The 13,684-nt window shown below is 42.5% G+C and overlaps 1 protein-coding gene across 2 annotated transcripts in view; it reads left to right on the forward strand.

Moving 5' to 3' along the window:
• The window catches only part of SECISBP2L (SECIS binding protein 2 like), a 407,516-nt gene that overhangs the window by 201,980 nt on the left and 191,852 nt on the right, over positions 1–13,684 (forward strand). For both annotated transcript variants that reach the window (XM_053717458.1, XM_053717457.1), the window contains exons 8-10: positions 4,547–4,681; positions 5,130–5,213; positions 5,967–6,134. In XM_053717458.1, the coding sequence (XP_053573433.1) occupies positions 4,547–4,681; positions 5,130–5,213; positions 5,967–6,134 (387 nt within the window). The remainder of the gene's footprint in view (positions 1–4,546; positions 4,682–5,129; positions 5,214–5,966; positions 6,135–13,684) is intronic.

Below are 13,684 nucleotides of genomic sequence, written 5' to 3' on the forward strand. Positions count from 1 at the left end.
GGGTAATACTTCTCAAGCCAAGCCAGCTTGGAGACCAATGCAAGGCTGGAACAAGGGAAAGCAGGCCAAGAAACCTGCCACTGCTACCAAGACAGCATGAAATGTTGGCCCCCGATCCGGGACCGGATCTGGTGGGGGGCAGACTCTCTCTCTTCGCTCAGGCTTGGGCAAGAGATGTTCTGGATCCTTGGGCGCTAGAAATAGTCTCCCAAGGTTATCTTCTGGAATTCAAGGGGCTTCCCCCAAGGGGGAGGTTCCACAGGTCTCAGTTGTCTTCAGACCACATAAAAAGACAGGCATTCTTACATTGTGTAGAAGACCTGTTAAAAATGGGAGTGATTCATCCTGTTCCATTAAGAGAACAAGGGATGGGGTTCTACTCCAATCTGTTCATAGTTCCCAAAAAAGAGGGAACGTTCAGACCAATCTTAGATCTCAAGATCTTAAACAAGTTTCTCAAGGTTCCATCGTTCAAGATGGAAACCATTCGAACTATTCTTTCTTCCATCCAGGAAGGTCAATTCATGACCACGGTGGATTTAAAGGATGCGTATCTACATATTCCTATCCACAAGGAACATCATCGGTTCCTAAGGTTCGCATTCCTGGACAAGCATTACCAGTTCGTGGCGCTTCCTTTCGGATTAGCCACTGCTCCAAGGATTTTCACAAAGGTACTAGGGTCCCTTCTAGCTGTGCTAAGACCAAGGGGCATTGCTGTAGTACCTTATTTGGACGACATTCTGATTCAAGCGTCGTCCCTTCCTCAAGCAAAGGCTCACACGGACATAGTCCTGGCCTTTCTCAGATCTCACGGATGGAAAGTGAACGTGGAAAAGAGTTCTCTATCTCCGTCAACAAGGGTTCCCTTCTTGGGAACAATAATAGACTCCTTAGAAATGAGGATATTTCTGACAGAGGCCAGAAAAACAAAGCTTCTAGACTCTTGTCGGATACTTCATTCCGTTCCTCTTCCTTCCATAGCTCAGTGCATGGAAGTGATCGGGTTGATGGTAGCGGCAATGGACATAGTTCCTTTTGCGCGCATTCATCTAAGACCATTACAACTGTGCATGCTCAGTCAGTGGAATGGGGATTATACAGACTTGTCTCCGAAGATACAAGTAAATCAGAGGACCAGAGACTCACTCCGTTGGTGGCTGTCCCTGGACAACCTGTCACAAGGGATGACATTCCGCAGACCAGAGTGGGTCATTGTCACGACCGACGCCAGTCTGATGGGCTGGGGCGCGGTCTGGGGATCCCTGAAAGCTCAGGGTCTTTGGTCTCGGGAAGAATCTCTTCTACCGATAAATATTCTGGAACTGAGAGCGATATTCAATGCTCTCAAGGCTTGGCCTCAGCTAGCGAGGGCCAAGTTCATACGGTTTCAATCAGACAACATGACAACTGTTGCGTACATCAACCATCAGGGGGGAACAAGGAGTTCCCTAGCGATGGAAGAAGTGACCAAAATCATTCTATGGGCGGAGTCTCACTCCTGCCACCTGTCCGCTATCCACATCCCAGGAGTGGAAAATTGGGAAGCGGATTTTCTGAGTCGTCAGACATTGCATCCGGGGGAGTGGGAACTCCATCCGGAAATCTTTGCCCAAGTCACTCAGCTGTGGGGCATTCCAGACATGGATCTGATGGCCTCTCGTCAGAACTTCAAAGTTCCTTGCTACGGGTCCAGATCCAGGGATCCCAAGGCGGCTCTAGTGGATGCACTAGTAGCACCTTGGACCTTCAAACTAGCTTATGTGTTCCCGCCGTTTCCTCTCATCCCCAGGCTGGTAGCCAGGATCAATCAGGAGAGGGCGTCGGTGATCTTGATAGCTCCTGCGTGGCCACGCAGGACTTGGTATGCAGATCTGGTGAATATGTAATCGGCTCCACCTTGGAAGCTACCTTTGAGACGAGACCTTCTTGTTCAGGGTCCGTTCGAACATCCGAACCTGGTTTCACTCCAGCTGACTGCTTGGAGATTGAACGCTTGATCTTATCGAAGCGAGGGTTCTCAGATTCTGTTATCGATACTCTTGTTCAGGCCAGAAAGCCTGTAACTAGTAAGATTTACCACAAAATTTGGAAAAAATATATCTGTTGGTGTGAATCTAAAGGATTCCCTTGGGACAAGGTTAAGATTCCTAAGATTCTATCCTTCCTTCAAGAAGGATTGGAAAAAGGATTATCTGCAAGTTCCCTGAAGGGACAGATTTCTGCCTTGTCTGTGTTACTTCACAAAAAGCTGGCAGCTGTGCCAGATGTTCAAGCCTTTGTTCAGGCTCTGGTTAGAATTAAGCCTGTTTACAAACCTTTGACTCCTCCTTGGAGTCTCAATTTAGTTCTTTCAGTTCTTCAGGGAGTTCCGTTTGAACCCTTACATTCCGTTGATATTAAGTTATTATCTTGGAAAGTTTTGTTTTTAGTTGCAATTTCTTCTGCTAGAAGAGTTTCAGAATTATCTGCTCTGCAGTGTTCTCCTCCTTATCTGGTGTTCCATGCAGATAAGGTGGTTTTACGTACTAAACCTGGTTTTCTTCCAAAAGTTGTTTCTAACAAAAACATTAACCAGGAGATTATCGTACCTTCTCTGTGTCCGAAACCAGTTTCAAAGAAGGAACGTTTGTTGCACAATTTGGATGTTGTTCGCGCTCTAAAATTCTATTTAGAAGCTACAAAGGATTTTAGACAAACATCTTCCTTGTTTGTTGTTTATTCCGGTAAAAGGAGAGGTCAAAAAGCAACTTCTACCTCTCTCTCTTTTTGGATTAAAAGCATCATCAGATTGGCTTACGAGACTGCCGGACGGCAGCCTCCCGAAAGAATCACAGCTCATTCCACTAGGGCTGTGGCTTCCACATGGGCCTTCAAGAACGAGGCTTCTGTTGATCAGATATGTAGGGCAGCGACTTGGTCTTCACTGCACACTTTTACCAAATTTTACAAGTTTGATACTTTTGCTTCTTCTGAGGCTATTTTTGGGAGAAAGGTTTTGCAAACCGTGGTGCCTTCCATTTAGGTGACCTGATTTGCTCCCTCCCTTCATCCGTGTCCTAAAGCTTTGGTATTGGTTCCCACAAGTAAGGATGACGCCGTGGACCGGACACACCTATGTTGGAGAAAACAGAATTTATGTTTACCTGATAAATTACTTTCTCCAACGGTGTGTCCGGTCCACGGCCCGCCCTGGTTTTTTTAATCAGGTCTGATAATTTATTTTCTTTAACTACAGTCACCACGGTACCATATGGTTTCTCCTATGCAAATATTCCTCCTTAACGTCGGTCGAATGACTGGGGTAGGCGGAGCCTAGGAGGGATCATGTGACCAGCTTTGCTGGGCTCTTTGCCATTTCCTGTTGGGGAAGAGAATATCCCACAAGTAAGGATGACGCCGTGGACCGGACACACCGTTGGAGAAAGTAATTTATCAGGTAAACATAAATTCTGTTTTTCATTTTTTATTTTTGATCTCAATTATATTTGATGTCTGCCATTAAGGTTTCACTTCTTCGGTTTGTATTCATACAATTCAAAATGATGATGGTGTAAAGACAGTTTGATGCTCGATGCAAGGCTTTGTTACCTTGTTTTTACACATTTTCCTGTATTTTTGTTTAGGTGTCCCTAAACAGACCACTTTCTTATCTTTTCCTTTATCTCCTCATACGTTCTTGCTTGCCTACATGTAAACCTGTGCATGGGAAAGGGAGACACACCCTTCTAACCTCTAGGGGCAGCTTCTACCTACTCTAAAGGGCCAGGAGGCAGTATACCCACCAGTAATGAACATGACTCGTCTACTATTTTGCGGGATCTAACAAGGGAATTTAAAAGGCAATAATATAATATTTTTTATTTTGTTTTCAAAAACTGGTGTTCTAGGGATTTAATAAAGCTGACGGTGGCTTGTCTCTGGCCATCAATACCACTGTGGGAATTGTTCCGGTCAGTCAAGTATGCAGTGGAACTATCTGTTGTGCACAGAATACACTTCCTGATAGATTAGCTTACTCAGACTACTGAACCAATGCTGTATTTATAGGGCTTGACAGTCTCTGCAGGAAACTAAAAAGTGCATTAAATCCCCTGCTGTATTTAATGTATTTATAAGTATTTCTATAAAAATGTGTTTTATTATATGGCTCTTCAGCTATGATTGGAGCATTTTGTACCTTATCCCTTTATTTTCATTGACTTCATACAAGAAAAGAATAAACAAATACTAATGGGATTTATCTAAACTTCAATATACAAGTATTGCCTATAACAAAAAGAGACACATTCACCTTAAAATCTTTATCTATAGTTTGACTTACCATTTTTCACAAAAAAAGTGCTAAAAGCCTTTAAGACACAGTATGAACCTGTCTATACCCTTTAAATGTGAAATGTGGTTTGAAGGCCTTCAAATTGCAGACTGTTTAAAACATCTATAATGATTTAATTACATTAAATTTGTATGGTTGCTTCTTTATTTGATAAATTGCTTCTTTATTTGATAAATTGCTTATTAGTGTGTGTTATATTTATGGCTGCAGTCTGGATATCGTTTAAGAGGGCATAGTACATCATCAGAAAGAAGACAGAATGTACAGAGGAAACTTGAGAATAAGCCTGGAACACCATCCCAGTTAAACCGATCAGAACAGAGTTCTGAGCAACTGTATTTTGAGGTAATATTTTTTTGCTTTGTGCTTTTTCAGGAGGCATTTTATGAAGTAATCACATAGGTTTGCTTTATTTTAGTTCACTTCATTTCTTGTTCTGGTTCACACTAGTTCATGGACTGTGTGGATCAGAATAACTTTCCACCCCCTTTTTGCTGAGGGAAAAACCTATCCACCCTTTACAACTTGCATGACTATTTATTTAACATTCTAATGGTAAAATTAATTCTCCAAAGCTATCTGCAAGCATTTCACTAATATAAGTTTATTAAATTTAGGCAAGTGATTTTTAACTTTTAGGCTACAAATATTCACCCCTGCTTAAGAATATGCTTATATATATATTATTCAGATCCATTTTGATATTAACTCTTTTTATGGGGCTTACGGTTGTTTTGTTGATTCATTTGTCTAGAATTGTTAATATTTGTCTACATCATCTTTTTCCAATTAGGACGAGGATGAATTTCCTGAACTTAACGGCAGCAATGGAACTGGTATATGTGACAGTACATCAGCAAAGATTTCAGCTAAAGTGGTAACTATCTAGTCTAGCCTATTAGGTTGCAACTTCAAAAGTACTTGCATTTTATATTGCATACTCATTATTATAGCAACCTATGGCAGCAAAATTCTGGGGTGAAATGTAGGAGCACAATAGTCTTATCTGCCTTATTGGTGGTCTGATAGAAGAAAGTACTACATTACTTTATGTGAGTGCTACACAATTTTTAAGCACTATACATAATTCTGTTGTGCCGCAGTATAAGATATTGCAAGATATTTTACAGTCTATGTAGCAGCAACTTTTTTTCACATTAAATGATCAGTGGTCCAATATAAATGTAAAGCCTTCAATTTGATCATCCATTTGGTTTAATGTGTACTTCTTGATTTCTGTTTCAAGTGGGTTTTTGTTTTAATTTCTATCTGTACGTAATAGCATTTTTAAAGTTCTAAAACTCATACACATTTAATTTTGTCCAACATTATCTTAACATATGTATTTCATTTTCTCCGAGCTGCTAAGATGAAGGTGCAACTCACAGAACTACAGGCTTCATTAATCTAGATAATTTAAATATCACATGCTAGTACTATTCTATAGATTTCTCTGATATTCCAGGAAACAGTTCAGCAGTTAAGGTCAGACTGTTATATATGACTAAACACACATTTTACATGCAAAAAAAATGCAAAGAAAAAGGGGATAATATTAGAAATGCATTACCCATATGCTATAAATTGCAGGATATTTATTCAATTTCTGTTGCCTTCATTTTCCATTCAGTTGGACGATTTACCTGAAAACTCCCCTATAAATATTGTCCAGACTCCAATACCTATAACTACATCTGTACCAAAGCGAGCTAAAAGTCAGAAAAAGAAAGCTCTTGCAGCAGCATTGGCCACTGCACAGGAGTACTCAGAAATCAGCATGGAACAGAAAAAACTTCAGGTTTGTTGAGTTTTTTTAAATACATCAAATGCTTTAATTTATGAGTGTCATCTACTTGAAACACCCAAGGTGGGGATCCTGGCTCCGATGTCACATGGAAGCTTTATTATTATCACCTCCCCTTGCAGCTTAAAGATGTTATTAGTTTATATTGTTTAAAACAATTGTGTGCACTCTGCGTGTCACTCCTGTAATTATCTTCCTCTGTCCTTGTCTAAATCTAGTTTTGTCAGGTGATGAATCCCTGGTATCTTAATTTAAAGGACATTATACACTAGATTTCTTCTGTTATGTGTGATCAGTCCACGGGTCATCATTACTTCTGGGATATAACTCCTCCCCAACAGGAAATGCAAGAGGATTCACCCAGCAGAGCTGATATAGCTCCTCCCCTCTACGTCAGTTCCAGTCATTCTCTTGCACCCAACGACTAGATAGGATGTGTGAGAGGACTATGGTGATTATACTTAGTTTTTATGACTTCAATCAAAAGTTTGTTATTTTATAATAGCACCGGAGCGTGTTATTACTTCTCTGGCAGACTTTGAGGAAGAATCTACCAGAGTTTTTACTATGATTTTAACCGGAGTAGTTAAGATCATATTGCTGTTCTCGGCCATCTGAGGGAGGTAAAAGCTTCAGATCAGGGGACAGGGGCAGATGAATCTGCATTGAGGTATGTAGCAGTTTTTATTTTCTGAATGGAATTGATGAGAAAATCCTGCTATACCGTTATAATGACATGTATGTATACACTTCAGTATTCTGGGAATGGTACTTCACCGGAACTACTTTGTTAAAGGTCACTAATCTTTTTAATAAGTATTATATCATGTTAAACGTTTTTGCTGGAATGTAGAATCGTTTACACTGCTGAGGTACTGAGTAAATAAATGTTTGGGCTTTATTTTCCACTTGGCAGTAGTTTATTTTGAATTGTGACAGTTTCGTTTCTCTTCACTGCTGTGTGTGAGAGGGAGGGGCCGTTTTTGGCGCTCTTTGCTACGCATCAACAATTTCTAGTCAGCTATTATTTTTCCTGCATGATCCGGTTCATCTCTGACAGATCTCAGGGGTCTTCAAACTTCTTGAAGGGAGGTACATTCTCTCAGCAGAGCTGTGAGAATTTTTTATATTGACTGTGGATAAAGACGTTACTCAATAATTTTTATGTCAAATTTAGTTATGTTATCTTACTAATGGGAACAAAACCTTTGCTAAAAGTTGTGTTGTTTTAAAGTTGATGCTATAACTGTTTTCAGTTTATTATCTCAACTGTCATTTAATCATTAATCGTTTAAGTACCTTTTTGAGGCACAGTACGTTTTTACTAAAAAAGATTATAACCAGGTTGCAAGTTATTGCTAGTGTGTTAAACATGTCTGACTCAGAGGATATCTGTGTCATTTGTTCCAATGCCAAGGTGGAGCCCAATAGAAATTTATGTACTAACTGTATTGATGCTACTTTAAATAAAAGTCAATCTGTACAATGTGAACAAATTTCACCAATCTGCGAGGGGAGAGTTATGCCGACTAACTCGCCTCACGCGGCAGTACCTGCATCTCCCGCCCGGGAGGTGCGTGATATTATGGCGCCTAGTACATCTGGGCGGCCATTACAGATAACATTACAAGATATGGCTACTGTTATGACTGAAGTTTTGTCTAAATTACCTGAGCTAAGAGGCAAGCGTGATCACTCTGGGGTGAGAACAGAGTGCGCTGACAATACTAGGGCCATGTCTGATACTGCGTCACAGCTTGCAGAGCATGAGGACGGAGAGCTTCATTCTGTGGGTGACGGTTCTGATCCAAACAGATTGGATTCAGATATTTCAAATTTTAAATTTAAATTGGAGAACCTCCGTGTATTACTAGGGGAGGTCTTAGCAGCTCTCAATGATTGTAACACCGTTGCAATACCAGAGAAACTATGTAGGTTGGATAAATACTTTGCGGTACCGGCGAGTACTGACGTTTTTCCTATACCTAAGAGATTAACTGAAATTGTTACTAAGGAGTGGGATAGACCCGGTGTGCCGTTCTCACCCCCTCCAATATTTAGAAAGATGTTTCCAATAGACGCCACCACTCGGGACTTATGGCAAACGGTCCCTAAGGTGGAGGGAGCAGTTTCTACTCTAGCTAAGCGTACCACTATCCCGGTGGAGGATAGCTGTGCCTTTTCAGATCCAATGGATAAAAAATTGGAGGGTTACCTTAAGAAAATGTTTGTTCAACAAGGTTTTATTTTGCAACCCCTTGCATGTATCACGCCGATTACGGCTGCGGCAGCATTTTGGATTGAGTCTCTGGAAGAGAACCTTAGTTCATATACGCTAGACGACATTATGGACAGGCTTAGAGTCCTTAAACTAGCTAATTCATTCATTTCGGAGGCCGTAGTACATTTAACCAAACTTACGGCTAAGAACTCAGGATTCGCCATACAGGCACGTAGGGCTCTGTGGCTAAAATCCTGGTCAGCTGATGTTACTTCTAAGTCCAAATTACTTAATATACCTTTCAAGGGGCAGTCCTTATTTGGGCCCGGTTTGAAAGAAATTATCGCTGACATTACAGGAGGTAAGGGCCACGCCCTACCTCAAGACAAAGCCAAAGCTAAGGCTAGACAGTCTAATTTTCGTCCCTTTCGGAATTTCAAAACAGGAGCAGCATCAACCTCCACTGCACCAAAACAGGAAGGAGCTGTTGCTCGTTACAGGCAAGGCTGGAAGCCCAACCAGTCCTGGAACAAGGGCAAACAGGCCAGGAAACCTGCTGCTGCCCCAAAGACAGCATGAACCGAGAGCCCCCGATCCGGGACCGGATCTAGTGGGGGGCAGACTTTCTCTCTTCGCCCAGGCCTGGGCAAGAGATGTTCAGGATCCCTGGGCGCTAGAGATCATATCTCAGGGATACCTTCTAGACTTCAAATTATCTCCCCCAAGAGGGAGATTTCATCTGTCAAGATTGTCAACAAACCAGATAAAGAAAGAAGCGTTTCTACGCTGTGTACAAGATCTGTTATTAATGGGAGTGATCCATCCGGTTCCGCGGTCGGAACAAGGACAAGGGTTCTACTCAAACCTGTTTGTGGTTCCCAAAAAAGAGGGAACCTTCAGACCAATCTTAGATTTAAAGATTCTAAACAAATTCCTAAGAGTTCCATCGTTCAAGATGGAAACTATTCGGACAATCTTGCCCATGATCCAAAAGGGTCAGTACATGACCACAGTGGATTTAAAAGATGCTTACCTTCACATACCGATCCACAAAGATCATCACCGGTATCTACGGTTTGCCTTCCTAGACAGGCACTACCAGTTTGTAGCTCTTCCATTCGGATTGGCTACGGCCCCAAGAATCTTCACAAAGATTCTAGGTGCCCTCCTGGCGGTACTAAGACCGCGAGGGATTTCGGTAGCTCCGTATCTAGACGACATTCTAATACAGGCTTCAAGCTTTCAAACTGCCAAGTCTCATACAGAGTTAGTTCTGGCATTTCTAAGGTCGCATGGATGGAAAGTGAACGAAAAGAAGAGTTCTCTTTTTCCTCTCACAAGAGTTCCATTCTTGGGGACTCTTATAGATTCTGTAGAAATGAAGATTTACCTGACAGAGGACAGGTTAACAAAACTTCAAGATGCATGCCGTGTCCTTCATTCCATTCAACACCCGTCAGTAGCTCAATGCATGGAGGTGATCGGCTTAATGGTAGCGGCAATGGACATAGTACCTTTTGCACGCCTACACCTCAGACCGCTGCAATTATGCATGCTAAGTCAGTGGAATGGGGATTACTCAGATTTGTCCCCTACTCTGAATCTGAATCAAGAGACCAGAAATTCTCTTCTATGGTGGCTTCATCGGCCACACCTGTCCAGGGGGATGCCATTCAGCAGGCCAGACTGGACAATTGTAACAACAGACGCCAGCCTACTAGGTTGGGGCGCTGTCTGGAATTCTCTGAAGGCTCAGGGATTATGGAATCAGGAGGAGAGTCTCCTTCCAATAAACATTCTGGAATTGAGAGCAGTTCTCAATGCCCTTCTGGCTTGGCCCCAATTAACAACTTGGGGGTTCATCAGGTTTCAGTCGGACAATATCACGACTGTAGCTTACATCAACCATCAGGGAGGGACAAAAAGCTCCCTAGCAATGATGGAAGTATCAAAGATAATTCGATGGGCAGAGTCTCACTCTTGCCACCTGTCAGCAATCCACATCCCGGGAGTGGAGAACTGGGAGGCGGATTTCTTGAGTCGCCAGACTTTTCATCCGGGGGAGTGGGAACTTCATCCGGAGGTCTTTGCCCAAATACTTCGACGTTGGGGCAAACCAGAGATAGATCTCATGGCGTCTCGCCAGAACGCCAAACTTCCTCACTACGGGTCCAGATCCAGGGATCCGGGAGCGGTTCTGATAGATGCTTTGACAGCACCTTGGAACTTCGGGATGGCTTATGTGTTTCCACCCTTCCCGCTGCTTCCTCGATTGATTGCCAAAATCAAACAGGAGAGAGCATCAGTGATTCTAATAGCACCTGCATGGCCACGCAGGACTTGGTATGCAGATCTAGTGGACATGTCATCCTGTCCACCTTGGTCTCTACCTCTAAGACAGGACCTTCTGATACAGGGTCCGTTCAAACATCAAAATCTAACTTCTCTGAAACTGACTGCTTGGAAATTGAACGCTTGATTTTATCAAAACGTGGTTTTTCTGAGTCGGTTATTGATACCCTGATACAGGCTAGGAAGCCTGTTACCAGAAAGATTTACCATAAAATATGGCGTAAATACCTATACTGGTGTGAATCCAAACGTTACTCCTGGAGTAAGGTTAGGATCTCTAGGATCTTGTCCTTTCTACAAGAGGGCTTAGAAAAGGGTTTATCGGCTAGTTCATTAAAGGGACAGATTTCAGCTCTGTCCATCTTGTTACACAGGCGTCTGTCAGAAAATCCAGACGTCCAGGCCTTTTGTCAGGCTTTAGCTAGGATCAAGCCTGTGTTTAAAGCTGTTGCTCCACCATGGAGCTTAAACTTAGTTCTTAACGTTTTACAGGGTGTTCCGTTTGAACCCCTTCATTCCATTGATATAAAATTGTTATCTTGGAAAGTTCTGTTTTTAATGGCTATTTCCTCGGCTCGAAGAGTCTCTGAGTTATCAGCATTACATTGTGATTCTCCTTATCTGATTTTTCACTCAGACAAGGTAGTTCTGCGTACTAAACCTGGGTTCTTACCTAAGGTAGTTACTAACAGGAATATCAATCAAGAGATTGTTGTTCCATCCTTGTGTCCAAATCCTTCTTCAAAGAAGGAACGTCTTCTACACAATCTGGATGTAGTTCGTGCCCTCAAGTTCTACTTGCAGGCAACTAAAGAGTTTCGTCAAACTTCTTCCCTGTTTGTCGTTTATTCTGGTCAGAGGAGAGGTCAAAAAGCTTCTGCTACCTCTCTCTCTTTTTGGCTTCGTAACATAATACGTTTAGCCTATGAGACTGCTGGACAGCAGCCTCCTGAAAGAATTACAGCTCATTCCACTAGAGCTGTGGCTTCCACTTGGGCCTTTAAGAATGAGGCCTCTGTTGAACAGATTTGCAAGGCTGCAACTTGGTCTTCGCTTCATACTTTTTCCAAATTTTACAAATTTGACACTTTTGCTTCTTCGGAGGCTATTTTTGGGAGAAAGGTTCTTCAGGCAGTGGTTCCTTCTGTATAATGAGCCTGCCTATCCCTCCCGTCATCCGTGTACTTTTGCTTTGGTATTGGTATCCCAGAAGTAATGATGACCCGTGGACTGATCACACATAACAGAAGAAAACATAATTTATGCTTACCTGATAAATTCCTTTCTTCTGTTGTGTGATCAGTCCACGGCCCGCCCTGTTTTTCAGGCAGGTAAATATCTTTTAAATTATACTCCAGTCACCACTTCACCCTTGGTTACTCCTTTCTCGTTGATTCTTGGTCGAATGACTGGGACTGACGTAGAGGGGAGGAGCTATATCAGCTCTGCTGGGTGAATCCTCTTGCATTTCCTGTTGGGGAGGAGTTATATCCCAGAAGTAATGATGACCCGTGGACTGATCACACAACAGAAGAAAGGAATTTATCAGGTAAGCATAAATTATGTTTTTTCTTTGCATAAATGTTTTGTAGATGATATATTTATATAGCCTATAGCGTTTTTTTTTGTTTGTTTTTTAAAAAGTATAGTTTGCTTTTTAAACGGGAAGAGTCCACAGCTGAATTAATTACTTTTGGGAATTCAGAACTTGGCCACCAGTAGGAGACAAAGGCACCCCAGCCAAAGGCTTAAATACCTCCCCCACTTCCCTCATCCCTCAGTTATTCTTTGCCTTTCGTCTCAGGAGGTTGGCAGTGAAGTGTCAGAAGATTGAAGATAGTCTCTCATCAAGGGTAGTACTCTTCGAAATGGGACTGGAGTTTTAAGTAATCCTGTCAGTCTCTCAGTGAGAGCATGGGTGAGTCCGGAGATGCAGGGAGAGTCTTTCTGCGAAACCATCCCGACTCATATTAACAGCTCCTTGGGCGATCAGCGTTGACGAGTTTCGCTGCCTGCCTTTATTCACTCAAGTCCATGTCAGAAGTGAGGCTACTATCTGTCACACTTGAAGGGATGCGTTCCTGTTCCATGGCGTAGATTTCAGTAAGATCGTTTCATTTTATTTCGATATGTGAATGTAATGTTAAACAAAAGAAGTCAGTGGGACTCCTTTAGCTTATGGAATCAAGGGTTAATATCTCCTGGGGGTGGGGATTATTGAACAGGGGGGACTTTAATCATATTTGCTATGTGATTTGTCTGCTATTGTGTAGTGATACTTGGGCATATGGGTATTCGGACATAACTGCTTTATTTCATCAGCTTGCACGGTCTGAGGGACTGGCTCACTTTTTTGGCTTACATATTGCACCTTGTGATCGAGTGTGGTCACGTTGTATCCCATTTCTAAACCTTGACCGAGTGGCAGTGGAGAGAGTCTGTTTGTTTTCTGGTTCACAGGAGGTGGTGAGTGCCCCAGCCATTGAAGGTGTAAGGTGCCATTAGTGTTTGTCCATAATTGCAATCTCCAAGTTATGGAGGATTCTGATTTTTTTGGAGACGGATATCTCCGATTCGGAGTATATGTCTTGCGAAGAGTATGAAATGGCCAGGGTTATCTATGCCCATCAGTTATGTTCCAATTGCCGTTCTAGAGTACTCTCTTCCCCCGAGTTAGGGAATTTAGAGTGTGCTGAGCCATCTGCCCCTGAGGATTCTATGTTCCAAGAGGCGTGTGTCCCAGAACCTTCCTTTGCTATGCAAGCAGGTGTCCCTAGGATCGTTACTACTTCTCCGGAAGTCGGCTTGTTTCTTCCAGAGGTTACAGCACGGTTCCCCATGGCCATATCTATGGCGCTGGCGCATTTATATCTTCCTAGCAAAGCGTTTTTAAGATACTGTGCGTGTTCTGTTAACCGGGGTTCGTCGGGCGTGGGATCACCTGAGTCAGACTTTCTGGGGAAGCTATGGC

This window comes from Bombina bombina, chromosome 6 (assembly GCF_027579735.1).
Source record: "Bombina bombina isolate aBomBom1 chromosome 6, aBomBom1.pri, whole genome shotgun sequence".
Classification (NCBI taxonomy): Eukaryota; Metazoa; Chordata; class Amphibia; order Anura; family Bombinatoridae; genus Bombina; species Bombina bombina.